The sequence below is a fragment of the Cryptotermes secundus genome, unplaced genomic scaffold, assembly GCF_002891405.2.
Source record: "Cryptotermes secundus unplaced genomic scaffold, Csec_1.0 scaffold547, whole genome shotgun sequence".
Taxonomy (NCBI): domain Eukaryota; kingdom Metazoa; phylum Arthropoda; class Insecta; order Blattodea; family Kalotermitidae; genus Cryptotermes; species Cryptotermes secundus.
Genome location: NW_019734361.1, coordinates 434,077 through 452,735, shown reverse-complemented (window position 1 = coordinate 452,735; position 18,659 = coordinate 434,077). Strand labels below are relative to the sequence as shown.

Sequence of the window (18,659 nt, the reverse complement as noted above, 5' to 3'; positions counted from 1 at the left end):
GCCATTTTACATGACAAAACTTCCCACCATAAACAGGAAAACATTTCTTTATGAATATCCTTTGTATTGAGTCCTTTTGCTCACAAAAAATGAACAACAGCATTTAGACTACTGAAACCATGCTCTAAATAAGCGAATGGCCGTCTGCTACCTAGACCTTCACAAAGCTGGACTCTGCTGTTACCTAGTGATATGCATAGAAAACCTATTACATCCATTACACCTGTTTTACTTTCCATTTGTGACCTACTTACTGACACTCCCTCGTGCATATGAAATGTACGAGTATATACTAAAGGTCTCTGCAAACTAATGTAAAGCCATACTTTACAAATGAAGCTGTGACAGACCCACATCTCGAGTTTGAGAGAAGGAAAGCAAACTTGGGTCTCATGGAAAACTTGGAAAATTGTAACAATCTCTTTTACATTTTGGCTGACATGCATTTAGCAGTAAAATCGGTCAAAAGTTGTCTGTGAGTAGTTCACAGGCACAAAATATTTCAGTACTAAAAATTATCATCCATTAATCTATACAATTTTTTAATGGAGTGCCATGAAGTGAAGAGAATTCATGATCAACTCAGGTCTGGGACAGTCTATTTCGTGTACCACATTCCAGTGCAAAACACAAATTTTATATGCAATATAATCTAAATTATGCACACTACTAAAGAGGAAAAGGTGCCCAACTACTGAAAAACACAACCCAAATTTGGAAATGTACACATAGCGTCCATTTCATTCAATTATTCTGAAAGCATATTACTTATGGAACACTGGATATGAAATGAAGAAAGCAGTCTTCTGGGATGTGGCACCATGTAGATGTGGTGTAAACCGACGTTTCGGAGGGTAGAAGGAAAAATAAGAAATCCGTGAGCGAAGAGACCATGAGAACCGGTACAAGCAGACTGGTGTTGGAAATAAACACAGCTATGTGAGAGCTGTGAGGGGGGGAGTCTACATGGGAAATCGGTGAAGTGGGAGGGGGGGGAAGGGGCTGGGAACAGAAGCAGGGTTTTGTATAAGATGATGTGTCAGGGTAGAGAAAGGCAAGGTTAAAGGGAGGGCACTAACCCTTAAGCTGGGGGGTGGGGTGGGGGTTGCTGTGTTAGTCGGTCATGGCCTGTGTAGCCTTGTGGATCTGGCGTCATGTCCCAAGGGGATTTTTAGGGAACAGATGACAGGCTTCCATGACTTGCCGAAACAAAACCCCCCTTCCCTGTTCATATCTTCGGGATGGAGTTCAATCTCAATGGCCTCCCTAATAATGTGATCCATATATCGGTCTTGGTGGCAAGGATGGAGGTATTCTGAAGCTGAATACAGTGTCCCAGATTGATGCTGTGTTCAGCCATGGCTGACCTGTCCGGATGTTCGAGATGGATTGCCACTGATACCCCTTCAACCCTGTCCACAGAGTGGCCCGTCTGCCCAACATAGACCTTGCCGCACTCATATGGGATACTCTATACACCCGATGTCCTTAGTCCCAGGCTATCTTTGGCCGGCTGGAGGAAACTGGATAATTTGTTTGGAGGCAGACCCACTGCTTTGAAGTTGTGCTGGGACAGCGCTCTGCTGATACGGTTGAATATAGTCCCAACATAGGGAAGAAAGGCAACTGAGCCCAGTTTATCTTCAGGCCGGCTGATGTTGGGCTGATGGTTGAGAACTCTGTGGATCTGCCGGTTGTTGTAGTCATTCTTCCTGAATACATACCCCAGGAGCACCAATTCCACATGTAGGCTGTCTTGATCACAAAGAGCTTTAGCCCTGTGCACCAATGTGTAAAGTGCAGCTTGCTTGTTGGAAGGGTGGTGGTGGGATGCAGCGTTAAGGGAGAGGTTTGTAAGGGTGGATTTGCGGTACACTCTATGGGCCAGAGAACCGTCGGGTCTCCTGTAAATATCTATACTCCTCAGTTTCAGAGTCTCCATTGTGAACTGAATGCACTGGTGGATACTGTTTAGGTGGTTCAGGAAGTCCTTGAGCTTGTTGGGCCCGTGTGGCCAGATGATGAAGGTGTCGTCCAAGTAGTGACACCAGCAGTGGGGCTTGTGCAGGGCCAAGTCAAGTGCCCTCTCCTCGAAGTCCTCCATACATAGGTCAGAAATGACCGGAGAAAGTGGCGAGCCCATCGCCACACCATCGGTTTGTTCATAGAACTGGCCGTTGAAGTATGAGGTGGTCAGGACATGGCGGAAGAGTCTCAAGATGTCTTCTGCGAAATGTCGTCCTAGCAGATCCATCGTATCCTTTATAGGCACCCTGGTGAAGAGTGACACTACATCAAAACTGACCATTATGTCGTGGGGATCGACATGGAGAGAGCCCAATCTGTGGACAAATTCCATGGAGTTACTTACGTGGTGTGGACCGTTGTCAGTGTATGTGCTCAGTAGGCCAGGCAATAGGTAGGAGAGCCAATGGTGCTCACAATGGGCCTTTGTTGAATGTCAGGCTTGTGGATTTCAGCACGTCAGGCTTGTGGATTTTCAGCAACCTGTAGAGTCTAGGTGGCCTGGAACCTTGAGGTCGTAGCTGTCAGCAGACCTCCTCAGCAATCGGGGACTTTTTCAGGAGAAGAACAGTCTTGCGCTCTGTGGTATTGGTTGGATCCTTCTTCAACTTCCTGTAGGCCTTATCCTCCAAGAGAGCGGCGATCTTTCAGTTGTAGTCAGATGTATCCAGTACCATGGCTGCATTAACCTTGTCAGCCAGAAGGAGAGTGAGCACCTCATTGGTTTTTAAGGACCAAAGGGCTCTTCTCTCGGCACCAGTCAGGTTGTCCTTGGGTTTGCGGGAGTTCTTCAGAATCCTGACCGTCTCCTGTCGGATCTCCTCCGCAGTCTCTACAAGCAGGGCCACTATCGCCTTCTCCACCCCACACAGGATATCCTTAATGGGAACGGACACCGGAGCCACAGCAAAGTTGAGGCCCTTGCTCAGGGGCGAGAAAGCCGCTTCATCCAATGGCACATCACTCAGGTTGACCACTGTCTCTTCTTGCTGTCAGGTGGGCCGGGCTGGTGTTGGGCCTCATGCAAATATCGAAACTTCTTGCAGTGCCTGGCTCTTACATCATCAGCAAAGCGTAAAGCCTTCTCACTAGTGATGCAGCCGATCAGGTCCCAGTCATCGGCGGACAAGCCCTGGGTCAAGCACAGATGTAATTTAAACAGTTCTCTGGACACAACGTTCAGCTCCCTCCTGGTGTGGTGATGGTTAACACATCTACACAGTGCCACATCCCAGAAAACTGCTTTCTTCATACTCACCACCATGAAAACCTCAAATCTTACAGGGATATGAAATGTCTATTTTTTGAACACAATTTTTGTTCAAAGCATTTTTCACTGCAATAGTTATTCAACAAATTATGGACAAAAAGGGCTACATGGAAAGTGGTCATTAAACTTCTAAATGAACACTGGAGTCATACGACACCTCTCTGTACAATTCTCCAATACCAAATTTCATGAAAATTAAACTAGCTGTTGTGTATTTGTTCCATTCATCACGAATGATGCACTCAGAAAACCTAACTGGTGCACTGCAGGGTTCTGAATGCTTCTAAAAAGTTGCACAAATATGCCATGAACTGGATAATTTGGAGTATACTGTACATATAAACTTGTATGGAATATTTTGTGACGTCCTATATGACGTCCATAGACCAGGTTATAAAAGTACAGCTTCGAAGGGACCAGACAGTTCAGTTTGGCTTTGACTAAAGCAGCAGCAATTGTGATACTGAATCTGTGGAAGTGCAGGGGAGATTGGCCAATAAACTTATTCACTCAAATCTGGAAACCCACGTGAATTACTGTCGCGTTACCTAGGAAACACCATGACAATATGTATACATTCATTTCTACACCATGAGGGGTAACACATTTTTAGTGAGATTATGAAGACAATGAAGAACTTAAAATGTTTCAAAAAGTTAAGGGGACTTTAGGATATTGCGTTATGAACGACTTCACATTAAGAATTACTTTGTTTTTGGACTTTTCCCATCATCCAGTATTCTATAATAGAAAAAACAATGTTTCAGAAACTGGATGTTTCAATCCTCAGTGGGGAGGTGTCCCTTAGAAAGAGATAACTTCAATCACTAGACAACCTGTCTGAGTCTACGTTATGACCGACAGTCAGTTGGCCAGTCTGTCTTTGAATAAATCACCCATCTGGGGCTAAGAACCAGATTCTTATTACTGTCTGATGGTTGCAGTTTTATTGCCATGGGACACACTCTCTGACAAGAGGATGGGTCTCTCGTTTACAACTGCTGCTGGTCCTCGCCAGCGCAGTCATTCTCAGATCCAAGTCCCATGGGACTCTTTGACCATATTTTACTGTCCCACATTCAAAACTTCCCTTTTCGTAGCCTCCTACAACTCGCAGGTCTACAATGGAGGTATTCGACCGTGCCTCCACACATGTACTTGGTTTAGTTGGCTAGGTTTGTAGCACAAATTTCTACCTCCTCTTCTATCATAGTTCCACACCCGAGTGTTCTATCAATTTTTATTACATATTTTGTTATCTCCCGCTGAATGAGCCTAGTTTCAGGTGATTAAATAGCTTCAGTGAATCTGACAGGGGCAGTCCACTGATTGAGGTTAGCACTTTCTAAGGGACCCAACAGAGTAGGTGTCTTCCCCTCCTCATCTGAGGGTGGAAACACATCCAGTTTCTGGAACACTGTTTTTTCTATTTTCTAAAAAGATGGAGAGTCCAAAACTCAGCAATTCTGAGTATTATACACCATCATCACTCCACATTAACTTCAACAAAAGCATTCACTATTTAGCCATTCAAGCTTAATTTTACTTGGTCCACTTGTCTTATTTGCAAAAGAAAAAAATTTCTTCCTTCTTAATATATTGTAACGTGTTTAGTTACTGAAGACGCCGTTCGGATTGTTATTCCGTATTTCCGTATTGAGGGGGTGGGTTTCCCCATGCACTTAAGACCGGTTACTGGTCCATTGTGCGTCCCCCTTTAATTTCTACTGTCTCCATACCCTACCGGTACTGGTGCTTACTATCAGCCTCTTTCTGCACGCGAGGTTCCAACCTCTTACTGGCAGTGGTATCTAATAGTTAGTCCCTTTCTGTCAGCGAGGTCATCCCTCCTCTGGCAGGGGTTCCTAGTCCCTTTCTGCCAGCAAGGTTTCTACCCTCTACTTGGCAGTGGTATCTAATACTTTAGTCCCTTTCTGTCAGAGAGGTCCCCCTTCCTCTGGCAGTGGTACCTGATACTTCCCCCATCTACCGGAGGAATTGGAAACTAGTTGGGCGGGAAACTTGGCCTAATTTTGCTCAGAGGTCTCCTAGAGACATGAGGTTCTTTTACGTGCCGTAAATCTACAACATGGGACCCACGTCTTAAAGTCCCTCCCGGAGGACTTGTTCCCTGAATTTTTCCACCCTTAAAAATTCCACGACCTCCGCCGGGTTTTTGAACCCGCGTACCTTGAGTCATGAGGTGGGAAAGTTACCCCTAGACTATGGAGGCCGCTTTCGGATTGTTAACTGGTTTATTTAACAACCTACAAGTATCAGCTACAATTAATTATAACAATGTTACGGGTTTCCACACTTTACAAACCCTACAACCAAATCTCTTCACACTATCACGATTCACTCTTTACAACTGAAATCGGCGACTACTACAATTCAACTCACTCCTTACTGCTCACTGCTGGCTAGATTCCGACTCAAGTCGTAGGCTGCTGCCTTGAGAACTGTGTCACTCCTGATCACACACTAACTCTCGCTTGCTGCTCAGCCGGCTTTTATTCCGTTCACTGTTGCCTGTTGCCCGTGTCAACAGCGGCGTTGCGAGCCATGTCACAGTATGGGGGGGAGCGCTGACTCACCTGCTACGTCACCATGGCCAGAGCTGCCACATCGCTGCTGGGGAGGGAGGGGGTGTCCTCCATTGCACAACACGTCACACTGCTCCCTCCTTAAGGCTGTTCATCCCAAATAGCCTAACGGTGCATCCCCGTTCCATTTCTTTGGAGGCTGTTCTTGCAGCATCTATTATCCGGCCGTTACAACCGCTCCCTTCTTAAGACCAGCTCGTCTCAAGCGGTTTCCTTTCAACTTGCCAGAAGATCCGGTTGTATCTCATTCATTCGTCACACATTCACTCTTCCTCAGGAAGCTGGTACCGCTACATTACTGGTTCCTCCTGTGTACTCTTCCACTTTTTTCGTTTCAGAGGGGGTCGACCCCTCCACAATGTCAAATCCTTGTGTATGATTTCCATGAGAAGTTCTTTATGTCGACGTAACAGCACTTGATGTGTGCTATTTGCACTTACTGACGTCGTCGTTCCTCCTGGTCTTCCCACCACTTGCTGGCACGAAACCATGGTGCCAAGTCCTGTCTCCAGCATCCAAAGGTTCCCTGGGGAGTTTCTTCTTGAAGGCATCTCTCCAATGTCGTGATACTGTTGCGCGACGGGATACCTCCCTGCAGGTGGCAGCCAACTTCATCCGGGATTCATAATCTCCTCGGGTCCAACATTTCCTGAAGATGTTCCTCCGACGCCATGCCACTGTTGCATGGCGGGACACCTTCCTGCTGGTTTTCTTCTGCCGTGCCACTTCCACACGGAGGCTCGTCCTTCTGCGGGCTACGGCCAACTCCTTCTGGTGTCCACAACTTCCCCATGTCGGATTCTTCATATTTTGCTTATTTCGGTCCTTACGCATTTTCTTTTTTGGTTCTCCGTCTGGCATTACTTCAGCGTCTTTTATGGGTACCTCCGTTGTTCTGCCACCTCAGGTTTCATGTCCACAGAGGCCAGCTTTTCATCTCCTGGGTGTGTCTCCACTTCTTGGCAGGCCATCGTCACTCCAACCAGTATTACTATGGGGACCTTGTCCTGGCTTGGGTTGCTCTCGTCTCTGCGGCAGTCTTTTCTCGCCAGGCGGCCATCTCTACTCACCAGGCTTTCGAGTCTGCGTCCATTTTCGCCTCAATTATTGCCAGTATTTCGCTTATTCATTGTATTTCTTGCTTCTGCATTCTAGCCATCACTGTTCTCTCGCTCTGTGCAGGTATCACGTGGTCCTTTGCCACTACTAACCTGGAAGGGCAGAGTCCTGCCCTGGGCTCCATAACGATACTTCTTCCACCAGACACAGAGTTTGGTGCCCTATGTCCAAAGATGCATCATAGGCACGCAGTATGTCCAGTCCCAAGATAAGCTCATCGGTGATATTCGCGACGAAAACCCACATTTTAATCAGTCGGCGCCCTGGGGTAAGGGTCATCAGAACTTCTTTCAGGATGGGTAGGGATCCTCCAGACATGGTCTGCAGCATGAAATCTGGATTTGGCTCTTTCAGGCCATCCAGCGGCGATATCCGGTCTTACTACCATGACATATGATCCAGTGTCCACTGTCACCTGGCACAGCTTATCACCGACCCATCCCTGGGTGACCAGACAGGTGTTGGCTTTCTCCGTAATGTCAGTGAGTGCATAGTATGGCAGCTTTAATGCATATGACGGCCTTCGCCCTTCTCCACCGGCCGTCGCTTGTTTCCCGACGGTTGGGTACCCTTCCTGTTTGTGTTCATTGTGGCTTCTTGGCAATTCCCGTGTGTATCTGCCTGGCCTTTCTTCATGTTCTCGGCGCATTTCATTATTAGCCTTTCTTTCGTAAGGGCAGTTATTCCCGAAGTGGCCCAGTTCTCCACAGCTCCTGCACCCGGATTGTCTTCCATCTCTTCGTTGTGTGGGAGGTGATTGGTACTTGCAGTATGTCTTGGTGCTATCTCCGCGAGGCCTGGCTGCTACCAGTACCGCCTGCAGCTCTAGTGCTTGTCGGAGGGCCTCGTTTACCATCTTCTCCCCTCCCAACAGCAGCTGAATCTTTATATCAGCATCTCGTAAGCTGTATACGAAGGCTTTTCCTGCCTCTCTTCCTATGTGGTCTGCAGGTAGATTGGGGTAGGCACGACAGGAAAGAAGTTCAATGGCCGTGGCAAAGGGTTGCAGGGATTCTCCAGGTTTCTGTGTTCTTCTTCTTAATCGACAGTGGTAAGCAGCTGCAAAGTGTTGGTCCCCGAAACGGTCCTCCAGTGCCTGAAGTGTTTCCTCGTAAGTTGTATTTGTCGGAATGTCGGGTAGCACTTCTGCCACCCAGCCCTTCAGAGCGGTGATGAGCTATGTTGATTTTTCCCTGTCCGTCCATTGGTTGTGTTCTGCTACGGTCTCGAACTGTCGCCGGAACATGCTCCACGTTGAATTTCCGTTGAATGTCGGTGGCTGAGCTGTGCTCGCGACGATTGTTGATTTATTTCCCCGCTCAACCTTCATCTGTACTACGTCCAACCGGGCCTGGAACTTGCGTTTGGTTTCATCAATTGCTGGGCAGGTTTCATTGTAGTTTTTGTCAGGTTTTCCTGGAGTTTATCTGTCTGCGCGCAGAGGGACACTTCCACTGACTGCAGTTCCCATTGTGTTTTTCCAGTTCTTTCTGTAAGCTCCTGAAGCTTTACTTCTGTCCTGGTTTGGTTGACATCCATCATCTCCTTCAGTTCTTTTTGGTCGGCCCGTCTGTCATCCTCCAATCTGGCCAGCAACTCCTTGAGGCCGATCTCCACCTTTTCTTGACAGGAGTCTAATTTGGCAGTTTTCCTATCGGCGTCTAATTTTGCCAGGAAATCCTCTTTGTCTTTCTTTCGATTGGCCTCCATTGCTTCCTTCCCGGCCTTCATCTCTTTCAGCATTTCCTCTGTCAGTTTTCCTATCAGCCTTCATCTCTTTCAGCATTTCTTCTCTGTCAGTTTTCCTATCGGCCTTCATTTCTTCTTGATGGACTCGGAACATTTCCTGCATCTGCACTAGGCATCTGAACAATTTTTCCATATCCATCATGTGGCAGTACAATTCGTTTCAATAGTTTGTCCTGAGTTAAGGCATGTTTAAGTTCGTAAACAATTCTGACACCGATGTAATGTGTTTTGAGTTTGAATCTTGTTGGTCACGTGTGTAAGTCCAATCTCACTTCTGACACCAATGTAACGTGTTTAGTTACTGAAGACGCCGTTCGGATTGTTAATTGGTTTATTTAACAACCTACAAGTATCGGCTACAATTAATTACAACACTGTTGCAGGGTTTCACACTTTATAACCCTATTCGCAATAATCTGTTCACTCTATCTTCAGTAGTCCACACGTATTCACAGTACGGGAGCTATGTAAGTGTCCCTGTATCACACACTCACAATTACACACACGTTCGGTTCTTCTTTCCGCGACTGCTGCTATACTCCAACTGTGTCACTCCTGATCACAAACTTAACACTCGCTTGCTGCTCAGCCGGCTTTTATTCCGTTCGCTGTTGCCTGTTGCCCATGTCAACAGCGGCGTTGCATGCCATGTCACAGTATGGGGACGGGGGGCACTGACTCACCTGCTACGTCACCTTGGCCAGAACTGCTGGCTGCTGGTGAGGGAGGGGGGTGTCCTCCATTGCACAACATGTCACAATATATTGTAATGTGTTTTTGACACTGAAGACGCCATTCAGATTGTTAACTGGTTTATTCAACAACCTACAAGTCTTAGCTACAATTAATTATAATAATGTTATGGGTTTCCACACTTTACAAACCCTACACTCGCTCTTTTCACTCTATCTTCAGTAGTCTACACGTATTCACAATAGGATACGGGAGTTATATAAATGTCACTGTATCACACACTCCCAATTCTCATTCTCTTGTGAGCCAAGCATCTGCTTCTCACGCTATCACTTCTAATCACACGTTCTGGTATTCTTCTTTCCGCTACAACTGATAGATTCCAACTTAACTGTCTCTGGCGACGGCTAGATTTCAACTGTCTTCGTAGGCAGTGTAGTTCTCTTACAAACCCTCAGACGGACAACGGGAAAACGCCTTGCTTCATTGTTGCCTAGTCGCCTGTTTACCGGTGTTGCTGGGCAGCACTGTCTAGAGTTGTTTCCTGCTGTGCAGTAACCACGGCATCCCTTGGTCACGTCACCACGGGAGGGGGCAGGGTATTGACTGGCCTATTACCGTAGTAACAGCAACGCTCTGAAAGTGTTACGTCACCGCTGGTGGGGTAGGGGAAGGAATGTTGACTTGCCTGTTACTGTAGTAACAACAGCGCTCCGATGCTGCCACGTCACCGCTGGGGAGGGGGGGTGTCCTCCATAGCGCAACACGTCACAATATTCATTATTTATATGTTAACTGGTAGCAATAAAATCACTGTAATTGAATGAATGAGACACTACACTTATAACATCTCTGAGCATATGTTATACCTTGAATAGACAACTTTATGGAACAATAAGAGCAGCACGCATTCAATGTGATCTGCAGCACAGAAATTCTGGTTCCCATTCCACTCAGAATGGCATCTTAGCAAGTTTCTAACTGTAGGATAACAATCTGTTACTACCTGATGATGATGGTGCAATCTCAAAAGATGTTTCGTACGCATTATATACTAAGAGAAATGAAGATTTTCATCACAAGTAACTAATATAAAATTGGAACAGAAGCAAAAACTTTCAAAAGAAAGGGTAAACAAACTGGAGCATCTAAATGAACAATTTCAGTATTTGTAGATTTCTATGTTCTGGCATATAACAGCTGTGTAGTCAGTTGAAAGTCAACTGACATTTCAGTGGAATACCTTTGTCAGTTGATTTTACATAAATGGACTACATGGCATCATATTTCAGACAAGATAGGATTATTTCTAACCACTGCTGTGACAACCTCCAATCCTACAATTCCAGCAGCTGTAGGAGGTGAGGTTTTCAGAGCAGTGTTTAGGAAGAATCCTATCTTATGGGATATAACATTGTGCAGTCTGGTGGAAGTCGGCAGATGATTTGGAGGAATATGTCGCCTCCTGAAGAGTAATCCAAGCGTGAAGCACTTGTGCTTGCTGTCTGCTTCAGGCTGATTTCTTGTTCGGTTTATTCTTTGAACTTGAGGACAGGAAGCAACATGTTCCTCTGATATATCAGACGACTTTCAATGGACAACACAGCAGTATATCCTAGAAGACAAAACTTTTAATTCCAGTACCTGTTTGAACAATTTAGAAACTCCTTACTACTAAGGGGTTTCTGGGTTTTATCCACCTCTTTAACATACCAAACAGAATAAGTTTTGAAAACTGCACCTGCTTCTGTCCTCATTTGAAAAGAAGGGGGACAGCCTAGTCAGTTGTGTCTGACAGAAAGAGCTAATCTCAATCACTGGACAAAAAAAAACACCCTGCCAGGATTTAGTATCTGCAATTCTGAATCTTCAGCACGTTTGGTTGTTGCTATTGTGTCTGCATACATACCAGAGCCATAGACGCTATGGACCGTGTCATGCTGGTAATGACAAATAACAAGACATAACTGTTGTCCATTGCAGCTGCCTCAATTGGAATAAGACGTTTGCTCCACTGGCAAAGTTGTGGGTTGAAGAACGTTAGGCCACTCTTTCTGAAAGAGATATATAAAGAAGGTTGGTAATATCATCTCTGTGCTTAAGTATGCATGGTATCATGTAGTGGGAAGCACACTCTAACATCAGCAATAGCTGTGTGGTCAGCTTCACACTCCTGCTACTTTACCCCTGGGAAAAGGATCCCCCCCACACCCATCAGATACAAGTCTCGCTCTGGATGCTGTGAGGAAGAAAAGAAATTGTAGCCTTGGCTGGAATCAACCGATTCCTCCATTGTCCAGAACACTGCCTACCCGCTACACCAAATGAACTATATGAGCTCCAAATCAGGTTAGTCAACACTGTAAATTAATAAAAAAAATATGTTTATTTGAATAACCACTATATGAGTATATACAGAAAGTGTGTTACTGACACGCCATGCCACCTCCTAAGTCTCAAATTCTCAGATGGACTTCCAGTAACTTTTGCATGCAATATCCTGACTTATAAAGAGTTTGGATATTAGTACCCAGATGGGATTTGTGTTTTCTTTGAAGATATATACAAATGTTTATATTTATTTCTTGAAACAGTCTGTAAGAAAATTAGTGTCCTTGAAGGAAAAATTTTTATTTGTACAATAAATATGTAGCATTTTGGTTAAGGCACTATGCTACAAGCCAAAGGTCTTAGGTTCGATTCCCGATGTCAACGGATTTTTCATTTAACTTAATACTTCCAGCCGCACAATGGCACTGGGTTCCACTCATCCTCCAACAGAAATGAGTACCAGGAATCTTCCAGGAGGGGGGGGGGTTAGATGGCAGCCAGTCAGTACACAAGGTTGAAAACCTCACCACCATCTGTAACCCAACTGTCTAGAAAAAGTGGTAGCTTCAACATCTCACAACCCTATGGGATTGCATGGCCTGCTACAGAGATAGCATTACTTTTTTTTTTAACTTACTTTACCATTTCAGCATAACCAAACAATTCTAGTACACATTTGGTTATTCTCGTTAACAGAAGGAAACACTAATAAAAACTGAACTGGAGGTATATGCCCACATATTCTTAACCTCAACAATAGATGGAGGTGAACAGGCAACTTCATGCCCTGATACAGGAGACTTGGTGAGTATCAAAGCAGGTCTGGACTCTGTGGAGAAGAGGACAATCTCATACTCGGGCTGTGAGTCGGACCCAAAATTCCTCAGCTGTTTAGATCACAGCCATCACTATACTGATCTCTCTGATTCTCTTCTGTACTACTTATGCAGACTTGAGGCAGATGCATAGAATACATGTCTATTTCCTAGCAATGGATGTCTACTGTTGTCCATAATGTGCGTCTATCAGTCAGTTACCTAGCAATGGATGTCTTTCTATTGTTAAGCGCTTGTCACAGAAATGTGTCTGCTGACTCATGACATAGCAATGGATCTACACGTCACAATTTAAACAACTGTACAAAAACTTAATGCCAATAAACTTTAGTAACTTATTTATAGTTTCCTTAACAACACTCAGTGTTGAACTGTATCATGATTAACCAACGAACTGGAAAGGGAGGCAATACTGCAATTTACCTGGAGAGACTGAGCAGAATCACAAAAAAAAAAAAAACAGGACAGCCGAGTGTCTTGGTTGAGATTCGAACCAGGGACTTCCCAAACGTCAGAAATGTAAGTGCTTGAGCCCACTTAACTTGGACTGATCCCTGTATACAACTGTGTACCATGAGATACCTGTGAATGACCAAACAGCTCCGATGAATGGCATTTACATCTTCACCGCAAGCCAAGTGGCAACAAGAACTTACTTCAGCATAGGGATGGCGATGTCTTCCCTCCAGGTGGTGTTATGGCATGAACCGCCCAGGTACACATCTCGCACACAGTTGCTCTGGGTGTTGGGGGGAGAGCCCAAGGGCAAGGACCGCAGCGGTCGAGGTGATAGTGCCCACTCTATAATGCATACAACAAAACTTCAGATGAATACAATACAGCACCCTCTACTTCTCTGTGACTAACACACACAAAATGCATCTTGTAAACATTACAAATTACTTGACGTGTTTTCCTGTCTTATCCTGACCTTATCAGTAATCTTACATTAATCCTTATGCTTAAATTACCTGGTATTACAGAGCTCAGAAAGTTCAAATCCATAATNAATAACAATAATAATAATTCGTTACAAAAAGAAAATACAGAGTAATAATTCTGGTGCATTTGGTCTATATTTATGCCTCTTCAGTATATGATTTGTTCAAAATCACTCCTACAGTCCTTATGTTATGAAATGACACACCATAAAAATGTTTCATCTTTCCCTCCAACTTTTTTCAGAACATGTTCCATGCCAATAAATATTTAGCGAGTTATGGTCGAGAGGAATACAGATCTCTGCCAGTATGAAATTTAATTAAAATCCATTCAGCAGTTGTTATCTATAGAGACAAGACAGAGCTTAATAGATTAATGTTTGTGATTTTGAATTGCAAATACAACAAAAAGCGCACAAAAGACAGCTTTGATAAGGCTGTGTACTGTTTATATTATATCTGGAGACTGACACAAAGAGTCACAATCACAATCTTGATCATCTAAAGAGCTGTAAGATAAAATTTCTGCATTTCTGCATTGATTTTCTGTGTCGGTGCCTATACACCTACCTGACAAACATGTCAGTACTTCATGCTTTGTCTCAGGTTGAAACACACACTGCACTGGGAAATGCATGGCTTTTGACAAGCTTACCAGCATGTTACTTCTTGGTGTGTACCAGCTGATAAAAAAGAATCACTATTAGTAAAGGGAGAATTTGTCCCTGCACTTAATTTTAGCACTGTAGAGGTGGAGGTATAGCTCCAGGCATTCTTAACGTTGGCACTAGGTGCAGCTGAGTGGTGGGATTCCAGCCCCAACTGCTTTCCCCCAAAGTACCCATGAGACAGGAGGCTGATTCCTCAGCGATGCAGCTTGCAGCTCATCATTATGCTGTTATCACAGCTCCTGATTGCTGCTAACAGTAAACCATCACTCATCTGAAGTAACTGGGTGGGGGGGACAGGTCATCTCGATTAAGCAACAATCTGGATTAGTGAAGCAGAAGGTNAAAAAAAGGGAAAAAAAAAAAAAAAAAAGTAGAACACAAATACATGGAAAATTTAACGACATAAGTAGTTCTGATGAAAATAAACAAAAATATATCACTGTATGAGCCTTTATTTAAAAATTACAAAAAGGCAATACATTTCCCATCGACAGAAGACTCAGTAGTTGTACTTGTTTCTGAACATAATGTCGCATGTTGCCTATGCAGCACGAAAGATAACTTGACGTGGGTCTCGGTTTTATAGCATATATTTACTGAAAGTTCACTTTTACACACTGTGCAGGGAACATTCTGAATCATCCTGTGTCTTCAAAATGTTCTAACATATTCATGATGTGTATTTGTACCAACCATCTTACAGTGCACAAAATTTCACCTTTCTCTTCACTACATGTTTCGGCACTAATGTGCCATCTTCAGGTGTGGTTTTGTTTACATCAAACCATTGCACTGTATGCCATCATGCCTCCTTTATAAAATGATTAAAATGTAAATATGTCATGTATAATAATAAAATTTATATATTAAAAATTTTCAAGATTTATCATCTATACGTCGCACTTCAAATTCACGAGTTACGTCAATCCTCTCCTATGGGAGTACTCTTCCTATATTCTTGTGTATGTTGTGTCCTGTGTTGTGTCCTTCCCTTGTGACTGCATGCGTTGTATTGCTCATTCTAACATAACCTTGCCTTTCTCATCATGAACCACGACAGTAATTCCCGCATATGCCTACTAATATTAAAATGAAAGCCAGATTTATTTCCAAGATGGAGTAGTTTAGTTTTTAATGAACTTGATGTTGTCGGTTACCAATACAACAACACAGCAGGCAGACAATGAACAGATATTATAATTTGGAATTAAAACAACTTAGTACACATTAGTACAACACAACTTAGTACAACATGCTGTATCATAACATGCTTCGAAACATGAATACTGTTATAAAACTTATATTTTGGTTATTATAGTTATTTAATTCCTATGTCTGAAATTCGTGATTAACTGCATGACTAATTTACCAGAATCACTGCTGATCCTGCCATTACCGCCAGTATCTCCTAACCTTCTGTAACGTCACAATTATCTATCCAATGCGAAGTATTTTCATTTTGGTTTGTTCATGCATACCCAGCAGTGTTACACAAACTGAGAGGCCTTCAGTTAAACTGTGTAGCGACCCACCACCCTTGGACAGGAAACAGTGTAGGGCAACAATGGTTTTTTTATTGCTAGTGGGGTGGGACTAAGTCCCTTGTACTGCGGCCACTTCTGGCCTACTGTACCAGCCCCAGATGATAGGTGAGGGTGATTGTGGAGCTGGCTGTAGCTTCATGGTAAGGATTCTCTGTATGGCCCAAGCAAGATCAGGGTTTAACAGTGGGCCTGGAAGTGATCTGATTACAAAGAATCACTTAAAATTGACAACATTAATCAGAACAGCGCCACAGTTACTGCATTCTCTGATATAGAGTTTTTAAAACCACTAATCAGGCCCAGTTATAGAGTGGAATACACAACTGAACTGACAAAATTGTATGATGGGAAGTCATGTTTTAATTATTGCCATGAGAAAATCATAATTCCAAGATATTGTTCTATACAGGAGACAGCCCATTTCCTGAGCTTGCCGAACAGTTGAATTTTCCCGTGCCAAGTGAACAGAGGGAGCCACCAGAAGGGGAGGAAGCAAAATGGTGATGTTGGTAGAGAAAGTGGAGGCTCGCACTGTGATATGGTTCCTGGAATTGCAAGGGAAATCTGCCAGGGAGCCCCATGACCAGATGACTGCTGTGTATCAGTGGTCAGGTGGAAGAGGCATTTCATTGTGGACAGACAAACCTCGAAGATGAACCCCAAAGTGGAAGACCATCTCTCGCTGAGGAACCGGGAATTGTGGCATAGGTGGAAGCTTTGATCCTATCCGATAGGCACATAACTAACAAAGCTATTGTTCATGAGGTGCGCATTAGCCATGGGTCGGTTTTCAACATCATCCATGACGAGTTACACATTACAAAGATCGCTGCGCGTTTGGTGCCATGATTGTTGACAACAGTTCAAAAACAGCAACGAATGGATGTGGCAAAGACACTTTTGCAGTTGTATCAAGACAAAAAGGTGGGAATTTTTCAACCACCTGATCACGATGGATGAATGCTGGGTCTATCATTGTGACCCTGAAACAAAGGAAATGAGCAAGCAGTGGAAACATGCAGTCTCACCACCACCAAAGAAGGCCATATCCCAGCTGTCATCGGGAAAGGTGATGTTGAGTGTGTTCTGGGATCAGCGGAGTGTCGTCATGACCAACTACACGCAACAGGGCGACACCATCACTGATGAGTACTACTGGAACCTTCTGAGAAAATTATGGGAGGAAATCAAGAAAAAGCTATGCAGAATGCTGGGAAAAGGTGTGCGACTTCTTCAGGACAACACACTGGCTCATGCTGCTCATGCTACGACGACACTTGCTGCCAGTTTGGGATATGAAATTCTCCCCCTTCCACCAGACCTAGCAGTGAGTGACTTCCTCTTTCCATGGCTAAAGAAACTACTTCATGGTAAGAGATTCCAAGATGATGATGTCATTTCCGCAGTGGAGGACTTCCTAAACAGTCAAAATGAGACCTCCTATGATCAAGGCATCCAGCAGCTAATGCATCGTTGGGGAAAATGTGTGGCCTTGCAGGGGGCATATGTAGAGAAGGGCTAACTCATGTACAGTTTCTTGTACCTGTCTCTCTGCTTCTTCTGAATGTTAATTAAAATTTTATGACCTCTCCACATACGTTAATGATCTGTTCTTAAATCACGTACAAAATTAGATTTTAAGCACATCCATGACCTTAATATTACTTCTAAAATATGAAGATATCTTAATGTAACAAATCACATCAACATTTTTATGGAGGTGGGATAGTTCATGTGGTATAGTGACTATGCTACAGGAACTGCGGTTTGAATCTTAACATGGTCAAGAGATATTTCTCTTCTCCACAACACAGAGACTGGCTCTGGAAGCACATCCAGCCTCTTATCAAATTTATCAAAAGGGTGAAAGCAAAGGCAAAGGAAAGCTATCCATGTAACAAGCGAGATGTCAAGGCTCCCACATATTCCAGACAATTGGCTCACAGACAACAGTAAGGTTGCCAGCCTTATACACCATCTGTCCCCAGGACTCCCCAGGAAGATTCCTGGTACTCATTTCTGTTAGAAGCTGAGTTGACTCCAGGTCCATTGTGTAGCTGGTAGGATCAGGTCGAATGGAATATACAATGACCTCAAAGGGAATTGAATCCACAATCTTCGGCTTGTAGCACAGTGCCTCAACCAACTACACTACCACGTGCCTCCTATCAAATAGGTACCAAGGGTAATTTTCTCAGAGGTACTGTGCCAGGCATGTGAAGCTGACCACTCACCTCCCTGTAGCGCACAGCTAAAGAATAGTTGAGCTACACCAACATTTCTTCCTTGTCTTCATGGTGTGGTGCTTAATTAAACACAGAAATTACTTTATCTCTTATCATACTATCATTGTTTACTGTCCAGGAAACTGGATGGAATTTAAATCTTCCACTCCTACAATGTTGGCAGCTGGATTTTAACTTAGGCATAATGATACTTATACCGCAAACAATGTGAAATCAGGCTGTGCATGCAGTCACAGAAGTGAGATGCACGGACAACAAAGATTAAATGTATAACAAGAAATGCAGTTTCCCAGGCTTTCATTTTGTACGCAGGCCAATGGGTCATGACTTGCCAAGTCTCTAAAACTATGTAAGATTTGAGGCTTTCACGGTGGTGACTATGAAGAAAGCAGTCTTCTGGGATTTGGCACCGTGTATATGTGGTGTTAACCGACGTTTCGCAGGAACATATCGCCTCCATCTTCAGGGTAGAAGGAAAAATATAAGAAATCTGCAAGCGAAGAGACCGTGAGAACCAGTAAAAGCAGACTGGTGTTGGAAATATACACAGCTATGTGAGAGCAGAGAAGGAACGGGGGAAGGGCAAGTATACAAGTGAAATCAGTAGTGGGGGAGGGGGGGGGAGGAG

The 18,659-nt window shown here is 44.0% G+C and overlaps 2 protein-coding genes across 11 annotated transcripts in view; both read right to left on the bottom strand.

Moving 5' to 3' along the window:
* The window catches only part of LOC111868871, a 314,970-nt gene that overhangs the window by 13,173 nt on the left and 283,138 nt on the right, over positions 1-18,659 (bottom strand). For all 9 annotated transcript variants that reach the window (XM_023859916.2, XM_023859917.2, XM_033753210.1 and 6 more), the window contains 2 exons: positions 13,286-13,430; positions 11,372-11,516 (listed from right to left, as the gene is read on the bottom strand). In XM_023859916.2, coding sequence (XP_023715684.1) covers positions 11,372-11,516; positions 13,286-13,430 — 290 coding nt within the window. The remainder of the gene's footprint in view (positions 1-11,371; positions 11,517-13,285; positions 13,431-18,659) is intronic.
* Positions 1,146-3,154, bottom strand: LOC117282660. 2 transcript variants are annotated; one of them, XM_033753212.1, is made up of 2 exons: positions 2,372-3,154; positions 1,146-2,289 (listed from the first exon to the last, which is right to left on the bottom strand). In XM_033753212.1, exon 2 carries the CDS (start codon positions 2,252-2,254, stop codon positions 1,472-1,474), a length of 783 nt encoding a protein of 260 aa, XP_033609103.1. In that variant the 5' UTR covers positions 2,255-2,289; positions 2,372-3,154; the 3' UTR covers positions 1,146-1,471. The 2 variants fall into 2 exon arrangements, with proteins under 2 accessions (XP_033609103.1, XP_033609102.1); XM_033753211.1 differs by having other exon boundaries at positions 1,146-2,273.

Bases quoted from the DNA above. Each gene is read 5' to 3' on its own strand.
- LOC117282660 (XM_033753212.1), bottom strand. From the start codon at position 2,254: ATGGATCTGCTAGGACGACATTTCGCAGAAGACATCTTGAGACTCTTC.